Source organism: Xiphophorus maculatus, chromosome 15, assembly GCF_002775205.1.
Source record: "Xiphophorus maculatus strain JP 163 A chromosome 15, X_maculatus-5.0-male, whole genome shotgun sequence".
NCBI lineage: Eukaryota > Metazoa > Chordata > Actinopteri > Cyprinodontiformes > Poeciliidae > Xiphophorus > Xiphophorus maculatus.
The window spans coordinates 1587579-1612159 of NC_036457.1; the positions used below are offsets into that span (position 1 = coordinate 1587579).

Below are 24581 nucleotides of genomic sequence, written 5' to 3' on the forward strand. Positions count from 1 at the left end.
TTCTCATAATCAATCATCAATCATCAATCAATCATCAATCATCAATCACCTAAAAAAGTGACACATTCTGCGGTACAACTAACAATTATTTTAGTAATTCACTATTCTATTGATTATTCTGACAATTAAACAATTAATTGGCTAAAAATGTATACATTCTGGACCAATGATTATTTTAGTAAGTGATTTTTCTATTAATTATTCTGATGATTGATTATTTTGGGTAAAAAAAAAGTCTGCTGCAACTTTTAGTAATCGATTATTCTGACACCAATAAGCTGAAGAAAAGTATGGACTACTAAATTAGTTTGCGATTCATCACGATTAATCTGATTAATCATTTCAGTCTTCATTCAAAGTTGAATTCAGTCTCTGTCTTACTCAGAAGTCTGCTTTTAGGAATATAAAACAAGCTTATTTTAGTCTGAATAATACATTTAACTTCTAATCTGATATGTATTAAAGGCATCTTTGCTTGAATAATTATTTATGAATTGATTTTTCTCTACAGTGCTGGCTGACCTTCTGGAGAAAGTTGTGGTCCATTTATCCAGCTCCGCCTTAGGAAGCTTCTTCTCTGCAGCTCAGTACAAAGGTCAGAGAGGAACCAACTCGTTTTCTTTTTCTTGTTGTCAAATGAAAATCTCTGACAAACTGTTTCATAACCAGTAAAGTAAAAGCTTTTGCGTAATTTGTTCTGCGATCTTAAAGATCGAAAAACTTGAAAATATACATAATGTAACACCAACTATGCAGAAGATGCATATTATTTATGTTTGTTCGTATTATGCAGTGTTTGGAATGACAGTGTTTTTTTTTATATGGGAACATTCAAAGATCTGAGCAGTAACGTAATAAAATGTAGCTTTGCAAAACCTTTAGCATGTTACAAACCTCCATCAACACAAGGAGTGAATAACTGTGAAGTGGGTGGAAAATGGTAATTGGTTTTTAAGTATTTTTTTACACATTCAAGTCTGAAAAATGCGGCCCACAGGGCTGAACGATTAATCAAATTAATCGTGATTAATCGATTATTAAAATAATTGACACTGTTGCAGTAATGAATTCAACTAAAGGTAAATGCATGTATGAGTTTCTGTAGATCTTGTTGGGACATTTTTCCTTTAAGTCTAGAAATGTTCTTCAGGTGATGAAAGGCCGACTTGGTAACTGTCTTTATGTGACTCTGAATGTTCAGGTCAAAGTTCATCACTAGATCCAGATTTCAGACCTGCGATAACTAAAGTTCTCTGCTGGCTCTAATTGATTCTTGTTCCTTTTTATGTCCAAAAATAGTTTTGTTATATTTGCTGGACAAAGTTGTGGCACCTCCACACATTTATTTGTTTTACTCATAAGTTTCTGAATGGATTCATCATCACTTGGTGACATAGTAATGTAGAGCAGCGTATCGTCTGCATAACGAGATAATAACGTACCTCGTTATTTGTTATAATCTGTGATCATATAGATATGAAATAAAAGGGGCCTAAGATGCATTCTTAGGAACCCCACATGTGTTTGTAATGAAGTAAAATCTGGAAGTATGAGAGAAGTACAAATACTTTTACGAGTCACCAAGTTTTTTTTGGTCAGCTTGACATCAGGAGTTTTCCCTCTGCTGTAAAAAACATCCCCGCAGTAACAGTGAAATAACCTAAAAGCTAGGAAGTGATATGTTTTTCAGTGTCATCTGAATGATGTGAGCTGTCCCTGTGGATTCACAGACATGGAGGAAAAAAATCCTTCACACTTTGAGAGCGTTTTCCTTCCGCAGGTCAAAATATGTTCGGTTTCACAAGTCTAACAAGCGAACTGTGTCAGCAGGTTGGCGTGTTTGGTAGCCAGAGGGCTAAACAAGCTCCTCCGACTGATGCTAGACAGAAAGATACGAAGCTAATTAGTGAATACCCAGAAAATGTCGGAGACTGTAGTTTTTCCTGAAGGTTAAGCGCTAATTGCTTACGTATTCATCCTAATTAAAATGTTTTTTACAATATGTAGTGAAAGCAGCATGCTTTTACTACATGCTGCAGTATCCTGTCAGCTTCAACTTGGAAACATTTGTCACTTTTCTGGAATATTATGTGTTATAAATATTCTAAATAATATTAAAAACAGCGTCAAGTTGGTAATTAAGCTTTTCAAGCTTTACGTAAAACTCTAAGAATTGGTCAATGTAGCAAAAGTGTTGCATATGAATATCATAACATTTTTATTTGATAATTACTGAGTGAGTAATTAATATATTTCATTAAACTGAGGTAAGTGTTTAGTAGCGCTAATTATTTTGTTCTTGGTTTTGGATGCATGTTTTCTCTTGTCCTATTGATTGTTTTCTTGTTTTTGAAAACTTGTTTGAAATAAATGAAAAATGAAATGATTTGGTAAAACTGCACAGTCAAACATTAAATCCCAAAGTCATATTTTCATCATGTTATTCGTTCATTTATAAATGTCACAGTTTCAAGCTTAATATTTACCGTAAGTTATAGGATAAATGTTGTTTACAGGTACATTATAAGTATTTATAATGTTTAATATTATTTCACTTATTTCAAAAATGAAACTTGTTCATTTTCTAGACCCATTACACACAGCGGGATATATTTCAAACCTTTATTTCTTGTAATGTTGATGATTTTGGCTTAAAGAAGGTGAAAATATAAGATTTTGTCTCTCAGAAAATACAATACTGCAAAAACCTCCTGGTGTTGCACTTTTATCAGCTTATAAATTTAAAACACAAAACGTCATCGATAAAGAAGCTGAATAGTCACAGAGTTCGGTATCAAAGCACATTAGAAGAAAGTTAAGTGGAAGGAAAACATTGCAGTTTGAATGAATCAATGATGATTCTATTATATTCTATTAATTATATTAATCTTATAGTCCTAATAAGATTAAATATAATCAAGCTGTACGGCAAAAGAAAAAAAGAAATGTGAAGTTTTTTATATTTTCTTATAACAGAAAGGGAATTTCATTATATAGAGTCGTTAAAGAGTGAAATATTTTAAGCCTGTATTTTGAAAATCCAAAATGTATGTCTGAAAATTAGCAGACTGTGAAAAAGTAAAGGCATTTGCATAGAAAGTTAAATGGAAGGAAAAAGTTTGGCAGAAAAAGATTGGAGTGAATTAATGACAACAACAACTTAAACGGGTGTTATTCCTCGTTAGACTAAATATAATTATGCGATACAGCTAACTCTTGGTAAAATACTATTTGAGTTTTTGAGATGCTAATTAGCAGCTAATAGTTGTAAAAAACAACAACCCCTAAATAATCCACATTGTTGCCACGGTAACTGTCCAAAAGTAATAGACCAGAGGGAATAACTGTTCAAAAAGCAATGCCTCAACTTAAAAAAATCATGAACAAAATCTACAGATCTGAACTAATCCTGTATTTTAATTATTTTTAAAAATTAACTATTAATTCTTCGCTGCACTTTGAGTTTTCTTGGTCCGATTGCAGGGAAAAATCCATGCGGTTTCCTCCAGCTCGGTCGTCTTCAAATTAATTTAAGGGAGTTTGTTGTTGTGCATAATGCGTGAATACGTTTTCCTCCAAGCCCTTAAATTCTGCAGGATTCATTATTTTCAATATTATGTTCTTAATTTGTCTGAAGAACACAGATAAAGTCTGGGGACGTCCTGAAGCTGCAGGTTGCTGATATTTCTCTTCATGAGTTCTGCAGTGAACAACTAGAAATGTTTGTCGCGACTAATAGAAGAGATGAATTCCCTGCAACACCTTTTGTGGTGGCGCCTTTAAACAAAAGTTTAATATTGGTTATTTGGGTTATTACAAACGGTAAACTAGACTCTGGGGACAAAGCGCTGAGCGGGAATGGAAACCACGAGAAGATTTATCTCCATTAGACGGTAATTGCTATCAGTGTGAGGTTCTCAGAGATGTTAATATGTGAGGAAGAAAACAAAAAATTCTCCAAATTAATACCAGATTTGATGGCGTGTGATTAATGCTCTGCTTCCTGATGGAAACGGCGTCGAATGATCGCTTTGAGATGTAAATTCCAGCCAACATTTTATCTTTTTATTGCCGTTTTTCCTCTGAAAAATTGGATTTGAGGCTTGCGCTGCTGTTGCCGTCGTCTGGATGATTGTTTTCCATATTAATTGCTAAAAAATCCTCATCATCCGACTATAAACTGTCTGCAGATGATTCATTTGCGCTCATATCATTATATTTCCCAAAAGCCAGGATGTGGTTGTAACTTTTTTCCCCGTTTATTGTCTGATTATTGAAGTTGTCAGAACATTAAACCTGAATTTCCAAAATTTAATATGTTTCAATGATTATACCTCTTAATATGAACAGTTTTGTTTTTACATTCAGACTGTGCAGGAGACTTTGGTGCTTGTTGTGTTGCTCTGTTAGAAAATATTATACCTGGAAAAGAAACAATCTTGTGATAAAAACGATTCATGTGGAGGAGGAATTAGTAATTAAATTTTTTCTCCTCGTCTCTGAACTCAACGCTACACAGAAACCCAAAGTGCCGCTGTGAAATTACCCGATGCTACGCTACGTCGCTAACATCACAGCTAAGGCGGTTCAAGGTGCTTCATATTATAAAAACAGAAAACTACAAAGCTATAAAATAACATAATCAATACACATCAAATATGTTGATTGATTATGGTACAAAATCAACTCTAAACGGGTTTTAAGTCTAGATTTAAAGGAACTCGGTGTTTCGGCTGTTTTGTAGTTTTTTGGAAGTTTGTTGGAGATTTATGGTGCATAGAAGCTGAATGCTGCTTCTCCTCGTTTGGTCCGGTTCTGGGGATGCAGAGCAGAACCAGAACCAGCAGACCTGAGAGGTTCTGGAAGGTTGATACAACAACAGCAGATCTTTTAGCAGTTCAGTGATTTATAAACTAACAGTGTCTTAAAGTCTACTCTCTCTCAGTGTAGGGGTTTTAGTCAGAACCCGAGCAGCAGCGTTCTGGATCAGCTGCAGCTGGACAATTGATTTTTTATTTTTTTTTACCCCTCCATGGGGTCTTTTGTGGCTCTAGTGTCCCTTATATGACAGCAGGCTGACAGGAAACGGGGAAGGAGAGGAGGGAAGACATGCGAAAAATGTCGTCGGGTCCGGGAGTCGAACCCGCGACGGCCGCGTTGAGGACTGAAGGCCTCCAAATACGGGTCGCGCTAACCGCTACGCCACCACGGCACGCTCCAGACAATTGATTTTTATGTTTAATTTTTTGTGAGGACACTGTTGCAGTAATCAATGCGACTAAAGATAAACGCATGGATGAGTTTCTCTAAAGCTGAGACATTAGTCCTTTAATCCTGGAAATGTTCTTCTTTGTAACCGTCTTTATGTGACTCTGAAGGTTCAGGTCTGGTCTCTGTTTTCCAGCTGAGCGCTGACTCTACATCGCCCCTCTGTAGGTACAAAGATAACAACTTTAGTTTAGTTTCTGTTCAGCTGGAGAAAGTTTTTTCACATCCACACATTTATCTGTTCAGTGATTGGATGTTTCAGGGTCACCTGGTGACATCATAATGTAGAGCCGGGTCTCATCTGCATAGCCAACTCTGTCGTTCATCACGGTCAAAATGCTGAAAAGTTTTCTTCTGAATATTCCTGTTGTGCTCGGCGTGACTCTGATTTGTATTTTAATTGTTTTGTTGTTGCAGCAGAGGAGAAAAACGTAAAAAATGTTGCCTTGTCGTCTGTGGAGCAGCTGGGAATCCAAACATGCTTCAGGTACGTGGAATAAGATGTTTAATTATTTTAACAAAACTGCTGAGTTTTGAGTAGGGCTGAAGCGATTAATCGGGACTAATAAATTAATCAAATAATCATCAAAATGTCGCTGCGTGGTGGACTTATTTACAATATTCTAGTTTTCTGACACTAATTTTCATAATCTGTAAACAATATTCAGCAAATTTACAAGAAACATTTATGAATTATTAAACAGTTGCTAAAGACATTTCTCTTCTTCTTCCAGTTTTTGTCACATTTGTTTTTCTTAAACTGTAGATTTGAATATCAGGGAGCAGTTTTTTTTCTTGTAGCCATTTTCTGACACACATCTCATAGTATTGAATGTTTTTCCTATTTTGAAGAGAAACTACTGTTGATTTAGTCACACCGGTTGGAGATTCAAACGATTTAACTAAAGGAAAAAATTCAACAAAATGTGAGAACATAGCAGGATTTATTGTGCTCTAAATTTATCATCATGAATTAAACTGTGGTTTTAAGGAGTCCTTCTGGGTGTTGCTGTTAGAAAATGTTTTGCTCTGCCAGGTGACTTTTATACTATCTGGCATCAGGGATTATAGAGGCTGAAATAAAATAAAAGCTCTGAAAACTGTTGAGACTTTCACAGTAATTCAGTTTGATCTTTAGTCTTTCGGAACAGTGGGGAAATAAAAATGCGAATCTGATGAGAAGCTGGAGAAGCGGAGCAGCAAAACTTCACCAGAGGATTTCACTACCGGTGTGGATGTGATGTTTTTGTTGCCAGGTATGGCTGCTACCTCCAGGTACTACAGGAAGACGCAGAGAGCGGCTTGGAGCTGCTGATGAAACACATGAAGAACTTCCTGTCGACACAGAGAGTGAAGACTTCATCGGCTCTTGGTATCCTTTAAAACTGCCTGTATACAAATTAATAATGTTCTAGGCTTCTCTGGAAAAAAAAAAAGTCTCCGTTGCCAGTTTGTTTAACCGCTTCGTTGAACAGGTTAGCATAGATCTGTGGTCTAAACAAAACATGACTGTTAATGTTTTTTTTTTTTTTACACAAAATCATTATTGGATAATAAGATTCGAGCTGTTTTAGGGCGTCCTGTCACTTTAAGTCCAAAGAAGCTGCTGCTGGTCACGCCCCCAACTCAACGTTTACACTCACACATGAAAATGGCTGCAAACGGATACGCAAGTACACAATCATATATCTTTGACAAGCAGAAGTGGAGCCTCCTGTACAACCAACAAGAATGCAACAAAACACTTTCTGCGGCGCATACAGCAGTAAACCCAACTGACCAAATGTGCTGGATTTGGGTTGCTAGGTAACGGTGAAGCCTTTGGAATGTGATTTAAAAATCGGGAGATTTTTGAAACGGCTCATTAAACATGAACTTATTACAGAAAAAAACAGGTTGGTGGGTTTTTAGAAACAGTTGAGACCCAAATGGACGTATGAAGAAACGCAAAACCTGAATCTTTTAGATCCCCTTAAATAGTTTCTTCCTTCTATTTTTTAGCCATTCTGATGGTTTGAGACACTTTTGACTCCTGAAAAAATGAGGCTCATGGTTGATTCAATAAATTTAGCCCACATCATCACACCTCCACCACTGTGCTGGATGGTTGCTGAAATATCTACTCGTATGTTTAAAGAAGATCAGTACAAAAGTCTTCAGGTTCATTTAGATATATCTTTATGAACATTATCTCTGCTCCTTTATTCGAGAAGAAGAGTTTTTCAATTTCAACCCGTCCAAATAGACCATCCCTGTTTAGTCTTTTCTTGCCATTAGAGCTATAGAATATGAACACCCTTGAACTAGACCGTCCATTAACCATGTCAACCTTGAAATCTCCATATTAAACAACAACATCTCCTACTGAAACTAGTCTGATGTTCCTGTGGTTCCCAGTTGACAGAGATCAGATCAGCTTCTGTCTGATCAACACAATACATTTTATCTTCCATCTGTGTCTCCAGGAGCTCAGCCTCCTTTTTGTCCCAAATGACATCCGGTAGCCACATCGCTCCTCTAGTCTCCTTTACAAAATGGACAAAAGAAAACACAGAGATAAAGAATCATGACAAGTGGGTAGAAACCAGAGTTTATATTAGTTTTATTTTGTTGTGACGTTTCATTTGTCTAATTCAGTTAGTTTTAATTAGTTTTTAGAGTGTGTTTGTTAGTTTTTATTAGTTATTGCTTTAATATTGTTCAGTTTCTTCATACTTTGGTCAACTTTTAGGTTAAAGTATTGTGGTAATGTTTACATTGATTAGGTAATAAATACTCAATAGAAGATTTTGTAAAAAATGAACAACTGATTTGCTGATAAATGATAAACTGCTTGTTTTAGGGGAAAAATCAATTTTGCATCAATTCGAAAGGCTAATAAATAGATTTATAGACACGAAAATAACTTTATAATTTCAGAATGTTTTAGTTTTATAAACACGCAATATTGTTAAAGTTAGTTATAGTTTTTCCCTGTTAATTACATTTTTTAATTTATTCCTGTTGAGGGAATTGTTCTCAACTTCAGTTTTCATTAGTTTTAGTTGACTACAATAACTTTGGTAGTAACTACTTATATTTACTCAGTTACATTTATTTGAGTAACTTTTTGGAAAGAAAATACTTTTAGGAGTATTTGTACTATGCTATATTTTAACTCTTACTTGAGTAAAATCTCTGGATTTTCTACCCACTGAGTGAAAAACAAAAATGTACCAGAGACAAACACACCTGCAGTTTTTATTACTGTTTACATTTTTGTACTGGGAAAAATAAATTTAAAAAATTTCTTTTGTAATTATTTACATGAATTATTTTCAGCTTGATTTTTAAAATACAAACATTTTGATATTTTGGTCTGTTTGATGATGCAGTTTTTAAATATTTTTAAACATTAATTGATCAGTTACTCGGTATTTGAGTAACTTTCTGACTATTATTTCTTGGACTTTGTACTTATGAGTAAAATGTTTGGGAACTAAAACTGACTATAAAGTGAGAATTACTAAAAAACCAGGCTGAAATCTGAGCTTTCACTCATTTAAAAACTCTTAATATACATTTTTAATTTACTTTAAATATGTACTCACTCAGTGGTTTTAGAATATGATGTGTTTTATGAATTGAAACAAAGCAACATTTTTAAAATCTCCACAAACTCAAATGACTTCAGCAGGAGTTTGAAATGAGGAAACAAAAAGTAACTCTGTAAATTAGCAGTAAAAAAGTAGTTTAATGAATTTTCCCTGTTGCTGCCTGGCAGTAGATCAAAATGGGTTTTCTCCCCTCTGGGACGATGCTTTATTTATGATTCCTTATTTAAAAATGATGTCTTGACAGAGTTCATTACAAATTTATAACGGTTGTCTGTCAGTGAGATTCAAAGAGCATTCATTTGTTGCAGGACTGGACCAACAAACGGCTGATTTCTGATTAAATTCAGGTATTTTCTCTTTACACCAGAAGATTTGTTTTTGTAGAAAACAAATCTTAGTTCATGAAAGAAACGAATCGTTTCACCAGAGAGATTTTAATTAACAAGAGAAGGAAGTTGGATTTCTGCAGAAGTTACTAAAGTTTTCTCTTTAACTAGATGTCAAACCGCATTGCATGATGAACCACGCTTTAAATGAAATATATTCCATCCTATTAATTTAAAACAATGGCACGGTGATTTTCTGTCATCTTAAAAAAACAAAACCTGCATGTTAATAAATGCCAGATGCATAAAACATGAGGCATAGCTCTGAGTCATGGCGACTCTTCACATTTAAGCGACCAAATCTATCCTCCCATGTATCTGACATTTTAACCAGCCATCAGAACAGATGGAAACTCTCAGCAGGCGCTCACATTCATGTAAAAGTGCAGATGGAAAAACAAATTTTAAGGAATTTCCTCAGTAAATATGAGACAATCAGATGGTTGTTGTATAAAACCTCCTTGAGTTTTTGTTTTAGGAAAGTAATTATCATAAATATGATTAAAATGCAGTGTATTAGTTTATGGATTTGACATTTTTTACCCCAGTTTTACCCTTTATTTAGATTTTTGTAAACTAGAGTCCAGACATTTTGAATTGACAGGTTGAAAGCACTCATATAGTTGTTTTTAAATTAAAAACACAAAGTATCTTGGGTAATTTTTCTCTCTATTTTGCTAAAAAAAAACACAAAACTTACCAAGTATTTTTGGTCCAGTTTCTAGTGCAAATATCCCAGTTCACTTATAACGAGACAAACTAACTTACAGGTGACTTTTCAGCAAGATATCAAAGTTTGTTTTAAGTAAATAATTTCTTAATATTGGTGAAAAACTACATGTTCAATTGGCAGATTATTTCACTTATAACATGGGAAAAATGTCTTATAATAAGTGAAATAATCACTTATTATTGTGAAATAATAATATAAATGAAATATTTTTTCATGTATAGTAAGGAAATATTGATTTAAAACAAGCCTCTACATCTTGCTGAAAAGTCACTTGTTTTAAGTGTACTAGGATATTTGCACTAGAAACTACACAAAAATACTTGGTAAGGTTTTGTGTTTTTGCAGTGTAGAAATTATTGTAGGACTTTTCTGAATTCAAATTGCTAATGTTAACAGAGTAATATTCTTTAAAGTCTATTCTCCCAGTATATGTGGTAATATTCAAGTAAAGTTTATTTGTTTAGCACATTTCAGTGTTTACAGCATAAAAACATCACACGTTAATTAATTTAAACTAAACATTACATTTTGTTATTTTGTCCAGTTATTAAGAATCAAAAGCTAAAGATCATTTTTCTGGAAAGTGTGTTTAGAACCCATAACATGACAGCAAAAAAAGGTATTTTTAATACAATTAATACTTTGCTGTAACATAAACGTACTTATGGAACGGGTGTATTTGTAAGCTACATGTTTGTATTTTAAGGATTCAGTCTTGATCATTTTGTCGGTTTTCCAGCCTTGACTTGGTTCTGCAGTGAGTCTGCAGGACGGGTATCCGGGCCACGACTGGCTGGCCTCCACAGTTTTCCTCATCATGGCAGGAAACCTGGAGCGATCTTTGCATCTGCTGCTTAACCTCTCCTGCCAGCTTTCGTCTGCATTCATCTGGCCTGCAAGGATTCATGCATCTGTACGGAGAAAGAACGATGCCTTTAATCTAAATTAATTATTTCAAACGGGCTTTAAAAACAAGTAACCAGCAGGACAAGAGAAAACATCTCCATACATAACCAGGAACAAATGGCACTACCTTTCCGTTTAAAATAAGAAGAAATGAACACTTATTTAATGCCACCTTTTATCTCAGTTTAATGAAACATAAAATCACTTAAACTCAGTAATTATCAGAAATATGTATTTAAAAACAGGTTATGGCGTATAATACCTGTCAAATTTATTGTGCTAAAAAACCAACAGATAAATTATTAAAAAGAAAAAAAATGCAAGATGGTGGCTATTTTCAAGATGGCCGCCATGGTTGTAATAGAAAAATCATTTTTGCACTAAAATCACCGATTAGGTGATTGTGTTTGGTGTCAGATCATAACCTACATATTATTTAATATATTTTGTTGAACTTTTTTTCTTTTCTGGTGAACATTTTTCAAAATGGCTGCCATGGTTGAAATAGAGAATATATGTTTGCACTAAAATCAGCAGTAGTTATTGCCAGTGGTGAGCAAAGCTAACCAAAAGGTTTGGTTTACTAACCAATAATTCAATAAACAAGATTCTTAGTTACACCAACACTAAACTCATAAAGAAATTAGCGGAAGCTAACGCTAACCATTAGGGCTAATGATGTAAGACTCACAAACTGGAAGTTTCCATTTTGATATCTAATCTTTGTAAATTTTATTGCCTTAAAATTGTATGAATAAGATGACCAAAGTCAAAAATGTATACTGTGACAAATGAATCACATTTAGTCACAATAATTGGTTTAAAAGGCTCGAAAAAGGCAGCCATCTTGAAAAATGGCCACCATCCTGAAATTCAAGTGGGTTGCAATGGTTTTTTTTGCCCGTTTTCACACGTGAAAGATTCTTACAGTAATATATGGTGCATTATGTACATTGTGATATAGTTTGTAAACCAATAAGTTGCTACAGAAAAAATTTCCCTTCTGATTTTTTAACATGTTTATAGCAGAAAATGCCAAACAGAGAAAAGTGACTGAAAGCTGTGAATGGAAAAATGACAAAACAAATCAAATATTAAAAGGAAAATATTGCCTCAGGGGAATAATTATACAGTTTTAAATAGTGGTGGAAAATTTGCTTTTATCATTACATCCTGTCTGTGATGCTCCATTGACACTTTGGAAGCACAACAGTCTATTTTTTTCTCAGTTTTTACAGAATGTTGGACTTTTTCTGTCATTAACAGGTTAAACTTGACAAATGAAGAAGAAAATGTATCAGAAAACAGGAATGCACTCAGTCCTCAGCGCTGTCTCCACATCTTCTCCTCCATATGTTTGTATCAGTGCTGCAGTAAAACGTCTGTTGATGAGTTTAATTTGTTTTTGCTGCGGCAGGTCCACGTCCCTCAGGAAGTAGCCGAATCGGGAATCTCTCCAGTCTACTGGTGCACGGCTCATAATGTGGAGATGCTGCTGAAAGCTGAAGTCCCTCTGGTCCATTCTGCCTTCAGGATGTCTGGCTTCACTCCCTCACAGGTAAAATCTGCAGATGATCTGATGTGATGATTCGCTTTGCTTCGGTTCTTAAATGGACGGTCGGTTGGTTTGCATCACAAAGAAACGTTTCTTCAGTATTGATCCAATTAGTTCAAAGTCTGTTTGACTGGTTTTGTTGACATTTCAACTTTAATCTTGAAACAGACAACTTCTTAATTTCTTGGGTAACACTTTATTTAACGGGTTGTGAATAAGACTGAACATGAGTAAGTCCTCATGAATATTTATGACTTGTCATAAAGTGTCATTCGGTAAATTATGACACTTTTAATACAAAGTTGACATTATTCAAAATGTCTTTGTTATGACAACTTGACATTAACCAAGAAATCATGATCTGACATAAATTTGTTATAAAAGTATTACTGATTAAACTTTAGCTTTAATAACATAAGGCTACATAATTTTTAAAGTTTTTTGTCATGTCAGTCTTATTCACAACCCATAAAAATGTTACCTTTTTTCCTCTTAATTTGACTTTTTCTCCACTTTATCTTAACACACCAACATATTTATGTATTGATCTGAAAAATATTACAGCTTGATTGAAAATTGGATCACAAACATCTTCATTTGTTAAATTAAAATTTGGTTTAACAAAAATCTGTCCGTTTTAACTACTCAAAACATTGATCCCTACTAATTTGAGCATTTTATCCTGTTAAATTAATTTAGGATTCATGAAGGGCTTTACAGGGGAGGGTAACGTCTTCAGCAGGAGGAGAAGCTTCTGTCTGTCATCTTCTGAGCTCAATCTCTTTATTCTTTTCTGACTTTATTCAATTTTAAAAGCTTTGACGTTGAATCTTTTTGCTTTTTGAAATAGTAAAATAGCTTAAAAAGTCTGACTCCTTTTCATCTTTGCTTGAGTTTCATGATAACGTTGCAGAAAAAGCTTTTTTCTCCTTGAACGTTTTTCTATTTTGATCCTGTTTTGGCGTCTCGGCGGCCGGCCATCTCGGTTCGGCAGGAATAAGATTCTTCACATTCGCATCAGAGATCTGAACTCCCCATCTCTGGGCTGACGAATATGTTAACCTCCACATGTTCTCGTCTCTGTTTAGACGATAATGGCCAGAGTTATTCGGTCTTTTATTGGAAGTTGTAGCTCAGAAATGATGCGTCTTAATGCTCTGATATTTGTTCAGGAGGTTGTGTGCTTGTTGGCAGGTTTTTAGTCCCACCGGATCTTTGAAGTATTATTCTCTTTTTCATTTTCGATAAACATGTTAGTGCATTACATTATAAGTACATTTTACATGACATAAGTTTAGTTCATTTCATCATATTGATAAGCATTTGTTTGAAAAGAGGCAGGTAGAATTTTAAACTTAATCCAGGCACCTTTTTTATGGGACACATTATTCTTTATTTTGAAAAAAGTTTTGCAACTAACCATTATGTTAGTAATTGATTAATCGTTTACCATGATGATTAATCGGTTAGAAAAATGGCAGATTTTTTATTTACCTTTTTTATACAATGTTAGAATTACATCAAAAAATGCAAATGAGTAGTTACATTTCTTTTTAAAATAAGAAAATAAACATTTTATTTCCTAAAATGCAACAACGCAGCATTCCTTTAGTGAACGCTGCTCGTAGTGAAGGATGCATCTGCAGCGTAAATATACATCTAACATCAATAGGACTGATCTGCTGATTATTTTATTGATTAACTGGGTAGCAAAAGGTTTATTTATTAATTTTGTTTTACAGAATTTCAACCAGGTTGGAGTAAAACATATCTACAGAGAAAAGTTTTATCTTAAATTCATTTTTTAAATCTTTGTACAGTTTTGACTTTATTACTGCTCTGAGTATGTCGCAAATGGCCTTTTTAGTTTGTACCCTTCAGTTAACGATGAATTGATTATATAAACAATTGATTAATCATGATTAATCGTTTTGTATTTTCTGTTGTAAACGTGGATATTAGTGTAGCGCTGACTAGCACAGGCCGTCTGTCCCTTCCTGCTGTGAGGTTAAGCTTCGGCTACACAGCCTCCTCCCGGTGGGGTGACTGAACCCTGCGGTGCAGAAACACTGTTGGTTCTGTTTGGTTCTGCTTGGATTGAACCCCCGGGTTGTTAAAGGCTCCTGTGGTTCTTATTAGAGGTTTCAACAGATAAACATGTCGGAGTTCTGTGTAGTACACTTCACACATTTTCTCTCTTTTTCTGGGAAGGAACAAAAAATTATTCTGTGGGCAGTTTATGGTGTTAACCACCTAGAGGTCCAAAAATTAAATCAAGTTGCTTGGAGAGCCCTCTAGAGGCTTCTTCAATTTGCAAGTCTAAAACCAAACATTTGTCAGAAGTGCAGTGTGGGATTTCCCACTGGCAAGTTCTCATGCCAAAAGTCTCTAAGCAAACTGAGACTGAACTGGGTTGTTTCAAGTGATCTGCCACATTTTGCTGCTAACTCAGCCCATATCAAACGATTTTTCTGTTATTAGGGATGAAATGATTAATCGTGATTAATCGTTAATCAGAGTTTATCTTGACAGAATGTGCCTTCATCCCAGCAGAGGCTACACCGTTATTTTTGTCTTTGCAGCTGAAACAAAAGAGAAATCATTAAAATGTTAGCACATTTGTGTTTTACCTACTTAATGTATTTGCTTTTATGGATGAAACGATTAATTATGATGAACTGATTAATCGTTAACTGGAATATACGGACTAAAAAAATACCAGTTGATGAAGGAACAGCAAATGAGCTAAAACTTTTTTTAAAAAAGTCAACAGATATGAAAACACAAGAGCAGCCAGTCTGCATCTAATGATTAATTGATAAAAAAATTGCCATTCTGTAAATGTATCATTCAATCTGTTAAGCCATTTTACACAATAATGGAGATATGTTAAAGATGCATAAAAAAATTATTTAATTCCTTTTTTAAATGAGCATTTTATTGCCTAAAATCCAATAACAGCATCTGCAGCTAAAAACGTATTTCTATGTTCAACGCAGTGCAGAGTTGATCTTTTTCTCTTTTTCATATTAAATATAAAATGTATGCAGTTTTAGCTTAATTACTGCACTGAATATGTTGTTCCTTTAGCAATTGGCATTTTTTGAGTCTGTATACTCTAGTTCAGTGGTTCTCAAATGGGGGTACATGTACCCCTGGGGGTACGTGGAGGTACTGCAGGGGGTACGTGAAGCTTTTCAAAATATCTTTAAAAAATCAGTAGGCTCCTCATAATAAGTCTTGGGAAAAATTATTTTGTAAAAAGTTCGATAAAGTATAAATGTGTGTTCATGCACTGAATTTTATATTCAGTATTTACAGGGTATTTACAGCACTGTACCTCTTTTTTATTCCAAAAATGTTTTGCCCGTGTCAGGGGGTACTTGACTAAAATTATATTTTTAAGGGGGTACATCACTGAAAAAAGTTTGAGAACCACTGTCCTAGTTAATCAATTCAGCCCTAAACGCAAGCAGAACAAAAATGTGCTAAAATTTTAGTAATTTCTTTCTTGTTTCAAAAAGCAGTTAAGACAAAACCAATGCTGTACTCTCCCATAGCCTTCATTTTTAAAGTAAAGGCATATTTATTTCCTGGAACAGTGTAAAAAGAGTGATGCTAAATTATCTTGTGATTTTATTAATCGGCAGATGTGCCTCCACTGGCTCACTCAGTGTTTTTGGAATTATCTGGACTGGACCGAGATCTGCCAGTACATCTGCACCTGTGTGGTGATGGGTCCAGATTACCAAGTCTACCTGTGCGTGGCTGTTTTCAAACACCTGGAGCCTGAGATCCTGGAGCGCACGCAGTCCCAAGAGCTGCAGATCTTCCTGAAGGTAAACCAGAACCTCATCTGATGCTAATCAGCATCTGGAGTTCAGAAGTATTTGGTTCTCTGCAGATTCACACACTTAGAGGGAACATGGAGGTCTGAGAATCGATGTATGAGTTTTGAGTAATTTTCATTTTGTTGCATGAAGTAAGTACTTGTTGCACGCTGCATCAGCATGGATTTTGGCCCATTCCTCCTTACAGATCTTGCAGGTTTCAGGGCTGTTGCTAGGTAACAGAATTTTAACTTTTTTTCCAAAGATTTTCCATTGGGTTCAGGTCTGGAGTGTCACTCCATTGGCTACATTCACACAGCAGGCAAATCGACCAATATCCCTGTTTTTCACTGCAGTCAGCGTCATGTAGCATTTCATCCAACTTCTCTCACTGGACGTCTGAAAATAGGACATATTGGAATTACGAAAATAAATTAGCTTAATAGAAACACGCAAATTATGAAATAAGAACTGATGTTTTTCTATACAGATGATCCAACAACATATCTTCAGTCAGACGCCCCAAATGAAGTCAATTTTCATAAATAAAGGTTACAGTTATTGACTGGGCTATAAAATACATAATATTTTCTCACCCAACTTTATACTCAAAAAGACAAGCCAGTATTTAAACAGGAGTACAATTTTATTAAATCAATCAGCTCTAATTTCTAAGTACAATTTAATTATCTTTCACCCAATAGAAACTCCTTGGTTTTAACTGTCATACAATCTATTCAATTATATTAATTGTAACTTTATTAAATTTTTCTGTGTAGCATTGATCTTGGTTATTCAAGGTTTTCTGCTACTAACGATTTGTCTTCAGTTTTAGCTTTCCTCACTGATTCACATAAATTATGAATAAAGATAATCAGCTATTGCAGCATCTCCAACTGTTAGCAACACACAGATGATGAATGGACTCAACGGTTTTAGCTAAACTTGCTCTGATATGAAACCCTCAGTAGCCATCAGACAAGCTGCCAAGGACCATTTCTGTGAATAAAACATCAGATTTTATCTGAGGAAGTTCATCTAATGAGCTGCAGAAACAGAGAAAGGAAACTTCCACTTCCTCTGTCCTGAGTTGAACTGTGAGGACGTTTTTGTCATGCCTCTTTGCATCCAATCTTCCTGCTGTCCGTCTCTGTGGGAATAATGTGAAGTGAGTATTTTACCCAGACAGATGTGGTTTTAGGACATTAAGGTGTTCTCTCATCCTGTCTCACTGGGGGACATATATCTATATTTCATCTAAATTAAAATTTGAAAAGGGAAAAGTCTCGTTCCAGATGGGGTTTAACTGCAGCAAAGCTAAAAGAGTTGGTTCTGTTTTCCACCGACCCACAGCCTACATGGAGCCGCCATCTTTTATTCATCTAAAAGCTGAATAAAATTAGCTTTTAGATTATATTTTATTTACATGGATAGTGTTTACAAAATGGGTGAAAAAGGAGTGAAAATATTTAACATCTAAGTTAATTTATATTAGATCTGTGAAAACTCTTGATTTCACACACATTAGTCTGGTAGACTTGGTTTGATTGCAACAGTTGCTACATGAACCAAACGAAGTGGAAAAACCTTTTCCCCTCCTCACCTGTGGGGGCGCTGCACCAAGAACGGCCAAAGGAAACAACATGAAAACCTCTGAAAAAGACACTGACCACACCTTCCTTCTTCATGAAATGTAAACAAAAATGTAGTGTTGTCAGATTTTAGCAGTTGTCTGATTTCTCTTGTTGTTGGCGAAAGACAACAAGCTATTTTTCCTGTTAGTGCTGGATTATCGTATTTGTTTTGGTTTTATTTACCCAGAATGCCTGGCGCTACAGTCCACTTCCTGCTCTTGCGCATTCACACCTCCTCAAACGAACCGGACTGAACAGGGCTGGTGTGAAACCTTCCAGCGCTGTGAGCTTATACGTTTATAAGTTCATACGTTCTAGACAACGTTCCCATAAACTCAGACACACAAAATCTTGCCAAGGATTTTTGGTCCAGTTTCTAGTGCAAATATTTTAGTACATTTAAAATAAAACCAACTCATAAGTAACTTTTCAGAAAGATATAGGACTTTTATTTAGCTCAATAATTTTTTTAAATTGATGAAAAAGTTCTAGTTCTACTCAGATTATTCCACTTATAACAAGACATTTTTCCATAATAACTGAAATAATCTGCCAGTGGAACCAGAACTTTCTTCATGAATATTAAGAATTATTGACTTACAACAAACTCTTACATCTTGCTGAAAAGCTACTTGTAAGTTGGTTTTGTCATGTTTCAAGGTTAGTAAAATATTTGCAGTAGAAACTAGACCAAAATTACTACGAACGTTTTGTGTTTTTGCAGTGTATTGTGAAGTTTCTCGGTAAAAACATGTAATGAATAAAATATTGGTTCAGATGATTTGAAAGTTTTCATTTTACTCAACTTTTTAACACTTTGATAACACAAAAACCCTTAAAACCAACTCAAACTGTGAAGTTAAAGTCATTTGATTTTTATATATTAATATAAGTCAGTGTATTAGGGCCATCTCTACTAAAAAAATTGTACATTTTGAGATAATTCCCAGAAAACTCCTGAAATTAATCTAAAAAAATTTGACAGAAATTTACTTCGTATTAGTAAGATTTGCAGAAATAAAATTTGTAATGGTGCAAAAATCATCACTGTACGGCACAAGCTAACCTATGAATTATAATTAGTTATTTTTCCACTATATTTCAGCCAAAAAGCTTCATAAATTAAACTTTTAAACACAGATGATGGAACAGAAATACACTTGGTTCCTCCTCTAAAACCCAAACAGCACAAAAGACAATTACTTATTTTCTAACTAATATATATAAAAAATGTTTTGTTTTATTTATCTTATTTATTGAACCCACACTATATATTTATCATATTGGTAAAATTAATCGTACAACAAAAGTTTAAACAGCTAAACAAAATTAAAATTATAAGAATTTTATTCATATTTAAATCCTTTCAGTCTCAAAATTATTTAATCAGAAAATATTAATTTGCAACCAGTGAGGGAATTTATGAAGTCTGAACAAAATAAAGCAGCTCTATTAAATCTAAATTGAACCGCTTAAATCAATAAGCTGTTCAATAATAAAGACTTTAGTCATTAAATGTTTTGTGTTTATTTGAATAGTTTCTGTTCCATTTTATGTATTGTGAAGATGCTGTTTTATAACGAGATAAAAATTATCTACAATGGCTTTTGTTGTTTTTGCTAATTGGCTAAAATAAATAATGTTACTTGACATCTATTTAATTTATTCTACCTTTCTGTTTTTAAGAAGTTATTTCTTTCAATAATTTAACTGGTAAACTTCTGTCAACGTTAATATTTTAATTAATTTCCTCAGTTTTAGCGTAAGTCGTTCATCATGCGCTGTCAACTTTAAGACATCATAGAAATCTCCAGTAATTAGCACGTTAATTAGCCTAGCTAACGATCTCCTAAATGCTAATGTTGAACATATTGTGAAGATCTACGGGACGTTAAGCAGCTCCTGCCACCTTTCAGGAGGAAAACATTTATAATGCTGGGAAAAAAAGTTATTTCTTTTCCATTTGTCACAGTTTAGTGTTTCAGAACATAAAACCAATTTAAACATTAGTCAAAGATGAGAAAAAGATTTAAATGATGGGATTCATTATTGAAAACAAATAAATCTACGTGAATATAGCTTTACAACAGTAAATTGGTGTCAATGTGACCCCAATATAAAATGTCCAAATGTTTATTGGCTAGACTTAATTTAATATCAATCACATGTTTTCAACTGAAATGTGAGACACGTCAACACTGTTTTATACACTGTAAACTAAATCTTACAAAGTGTTTTTGGTCTAGTTTCAAGCGCAAATTAACTTAAAATAAGACAAAATTAACTTACAAGTAATTTTTCAGGAAGACATAGGAGCTTGTTTTAAGCAAATCATTTCTTAATGTTCATAAAGAGAATATTTATTCCACTGGCAGCTAAGAGACATTTTCCCATAAGTGAAATAATCTGCCAGTGGAACCAGTGCTTTTTCATCAATATTGAGGAATTATTGATTTCAAATAATCACATTTCTTACTGAAAAGTTTTTGTTTTATTTCAAGTGTACTAAGATAGCACTAGAAACTAGATAAAATTACTTGGTAAGATTTTGTGTTTTTGCAGTGTACGACTTTCAGGTTGCTAATAAATTCAATATATAATAAAAATATAAATAAATGTTATTTGTTTTAGTGTAAGCTGAGCTTCTGTGAAGCTCTGCTGTTGAAGGTGTTGTCTTTCAGAAAATCCTCCATCACTCTGGAAAATAAACTGAGCCTCACTTTCTAACCTCATTACTGACTGTGTCCACTAAGGCCATGGGACGGATAATGAGTGAGGGCCGAGTCACGCCGGGCGCCTCGTTCGGACTGCTAAGTGTCCTCAGGGTCCGGCTGATAATTGACGGAGCCACTCAGAGAAACCTCTGCAGCTCGGCGGTGACACTCATCTGCTCTGCTCCAGTGTCTGCATTGCCGGTTGCCATGACAGACGCAAATAAAACCTTGCAGCGCTTTTGTTTAGCCAAGATGTTTCTACATCTTAACGTTTTCAATAGGTGTCTTTTCTATTTTCATATCTAATAAGGCAACTGTTAAGTGTTTTAATAGGATTTTTTTCTTTAAAGCTTTTCCTAAGATTTCTGGCTGTATTGACCACACTGTAAAAATATTGAATCCTTAGTATTTTTCACCTGGTTTCTGTTATAAACATCTTAGCAAACTTGAAATAAGACAAAACTAACTTAGAAGTAATTTTTCAGCAAAATATAAGACTTGATTTAGGTCAACAACTCCTTCCTTTTTCCAAACAACTGTTGCCTGGACAATATGACTGAAAAAAATATCAAGATATAATCATTTCATATCAGTTGATATCAATGGTTATTGATTAGTTGTTTGAAATACTGCCAAGCTGATGGGGCGACTTTTCCTGTTCCAGCCGCAGTTTTTATTCCACGTTGGGTTTTTGTGTTATGAAGCACAGAGGCAAAACTTTAAACTGCTGCTGGGCAAGTTACTCAAGTTGTTGCTAGGTAACCAAGGAACGAGTGAGTTAGTTGTTGCTAGGTAACCAAGGAACGAGTGAGTTAGTTGTTGCTAGGTAACCAAGGAACGAGTGAGTTAGTTGTTGCTAGGTAACCAAGGAACGAGTGAGTTAGTTGATTCCAATCACTTTAACTTTCGGTGAGAGGTTGAGCAGCTGAAGTCTTTCCTCTGCCTACATTCCCCAGAATGCTGTGGGGTTCAGTGATTATTCTGTATAATAAATATTCTAGCAGACATATTATATATTATTGATTTGTTGTCCAGCCCTAGTTGTTTCTTTGATTTGGTGTCAGGAAGTGACAGATTTCCCCTCCGTTCTAAAAGAAACGCCTCCAAATGAAACAGTTAAAGCTCAGTTTAGTCTGTAATGAGCTCTTAAGTTGATCCATAAAGTATATAGAGCATATATTTCACATTTATAGCTCAGGCACTTAAAAGCTAAAACACGCTGATTATAATTTATGATGCGTTACAACAAATGACCCTTCTCTCCATCTATTTCCTCTTTCATTTTAAACATCTTAACAAAAAACAAAAATGTTATTTCCCATCTTTAGGAGGAGCCGATTAAAGGGTTTGAGTTCAGCAGCTACCTGGAGTTTATGATGGGGCTGCAGCGCCGCTACCGGGAAATCGTTCTGACCGACATGGAAAGCATCAGAAACCCTCCAGAGTGAAACTCTCACACATTCTGGTCGCTAAGTTGGAGATATTCGAACAATATCTGAGCATAATGGAGTAATTTGAGCGTAGATGTGTGAAATATTTATGTAACTGTGTTTTCTGCCTGGTGAATAAAACTGTGCAGAATAATCTGAAAGAAAAACAAAAAAACTGCAGTAAGATTATGTTAGAAAATACGCTTCTCTACCAGATTATATCTGTAAAAATGTGTATATAATGGGAGTATTGTACATGAAACTTGGTGTGTATTTATTTCTATTGTGTAAATATTAATTCCTGTGAGTTTTTCTATGAAGATGTTCTCGTTCTGAAGTATTAAAATAAGGTTTTCAATCCATGTTGGGGCTTTTTCTTTTTATCTCCTGCTTTGTAGTTTAAAGTCAATAAATAAACATTTACACAAAACAGAAGAGAAAACAATTTCTCTGGTTTTACATCATCTAATAAAAAAACAAACAAGCTTTGATCTTACAGACAGGAAAATATTTCATCATTTGTTTGACCAGTGTTCGTGTATTTAACTGATTTCACACTCAGAGCAGCAAATCAGGTTTAAATACTGTTTACACTGCAAAACAACATCTTAGCAGGTATAGTTGGTCTAGTTTCTACAGTAAATATATTAGCACACACTGAATAAGAAAAACTAGTTTATAAGCAACATATAGGAAATGGTTTTAAGTCAATAATGGAACTATAATTTTTCTTATCAATATTAAGAAATTATTGACTTAAAACAATTTCCTGTGCTTTGCTTTAAAAATTAGTTTTTGTCATTTCATTTGTACCAATATATTTCCACTAGAAGTTTAACCAAAGATACATGGTAGGATTTTGTCTTTTTGCAGTGTAAAAATAAAGACTGAGCTTACACTGCAAAAAACAGTTTCTCTTGCAAATATATTAGTGGATTTGAAATAAGACAAAACTAACTTACAAGAAACTTTTCGGCAACAAATAGAGGAATCAATAATTCCTTAATATTGATGAAGGTCTCATGTTATTTCCCTGATAATATCAGAAAATCATTTCTTAATATTCATGAAGTACTAAGTACTAACTTCATTGGCAGATTTGTTTCCACTTATAACATTTTTTAATGTTATGAGTGAAATATAAGATTTTTTTTTATCAATATAAGGAATTATTTACTTTTTACTGAAAAGTTACTTGTAAGTTATTTTTGTCTTATTTGAAATGTAAGATATGTGCAAGAGAAACTAGATAATACCTGATGATACCAAAAATACCTGGTTAGATTTTGTGTTTCTGCATGATAAACAGTTTTCTCATGTTAAACTGTTATAAACACCAAGATGAGTCTATAACCCTTTACAAGGCATCCATTTTGTTTTATAGCCTATAAATCTGAACAATGTTTTGCACATTTAATAGTTAAAATTGGACTTTTTCTACTTTATTTCTGTTGAATTATGCCAGATAGTGTATTTCTGATTCATAACCGACTAGCTGGACTCCAGCGTTGGTTATTTTACACATCATTAACGGCAGGTTGCAGCACTCAGCCCTTCCTGTTGCTGGTCGTTGCATGAAAGATGCATGAGTTGCCTTATTGGGCCTCATTAGCAACCAGAGGCTCATCTCTGCTGCAGTCCTGCTGTCCTTCTGACGCCTGAATAATAAACAAATTCATCTCATCCGTCCGTCTCTCTGTGACAGGAACCCATCAAATGTTTACCTCATAAAAACGCCTTTACCTCTGAAGGTGGTTAACATTTGGGCTGAGCTTTGATGCTTCTCCAATCAATCAGCCGGCTGTTTGAGGACAGGAAGTACTGGCATGTTAAACACCACAAACCACGTCTGACATTTTAGTCTTCTGGAGGCAGAGCAGACAATCTGGTGTTAATTTGGCACCAATGGCCTGCAGTTAGGGAGGTTTGCACACCTGCAAAATGCTAATTTCACAGTTTTATGAACTGAAAAACTTGCTGCAGTTTTTGAGAGAGAAATGTTACTCAGACTTTAATTTGATGCATTTTTACAGGGAATATAATGAGTCTAAACAGTTTGATAAAATTCCTGTTACATACAAGTTAAAAATGAGACAAGTGCCAGAAACATTGCCTCCAAGTCCGACAAAAGTAACATCCAAGTCCCTAAACCGTAGCCGCTAACCTCCGGAGAAGTCTGACAAAAATGTCTTCCACAAGACTGACCCTACCCTAACCCTCTCGTAAAAAGTAGCTTCCAAGTCTCACAAAGGTAACCTGCAAGTCCCTAAATATTCTGCCTCCGAGTCCCTAAAAGGGACTTCCACCAAGTCTCGGAATACAAGGCTCCAAGTCTCACAAGGTAATCCTTCAAATCCCTAAAAGAAAATCCAGCAAAGTAGCATCTAACCTCCAGATATGAAACCTCCAAGTCCCAGAAAATGAAACTCCATATTCTGGTTTTATTTGTCGTCAAATTTATCAAAATTCTGCTGAATTCAGAATCTGGAGATAAACACAGAGATGAGCTCAAACTTTATTTTAGAGCAG

At 34.6% G+C, this 24581-nt stretch overlaps 1 protein-coding gene across 2 annotated transcripts in view; it reads left to right on the top strand.

Annotated features, from left to right (window-relative positions):
• The window catches only part of tbc1d32 (TBC1 domain family member 32), a 72234-nt gene extending 49826 nt beyond the window's left edge, over positions 1-22408 (top strand). The window contains exons 28-34 of one of the 2 annotated variants that reach the window (XM_023347762.1): positions 512-595; positions 5686-5755; positions 6525-6640; positions 10742-10896; positions 12307-12447; positions 16095-16283; positions 21951-22408. In XM_023347762.1, coding sequence (XP_023203530.1) covers positions 512-595; positions 5686-5755; positions 6525-6640; positions 10742-10896; positions 12307-12447; positions 16095-16283; positions 21951-22070 — 875 coding nt within the window. In that variant the 3' untranslated portion in view covers positions 22071-22408. The remainder of the gene's footprint in view (positions 1-511; positions 596-5685; positions 5756-6524; positions 6641-10741; positions 10897-12306; positions 12448-16094; positions 16284-21950) is intronic. The other variant, XM_023347763.1, reaches the window with a different exon arrangement.
• The last annotated feature ends 2173 nt before the right edge of the window (positions 22409-24581 follow it).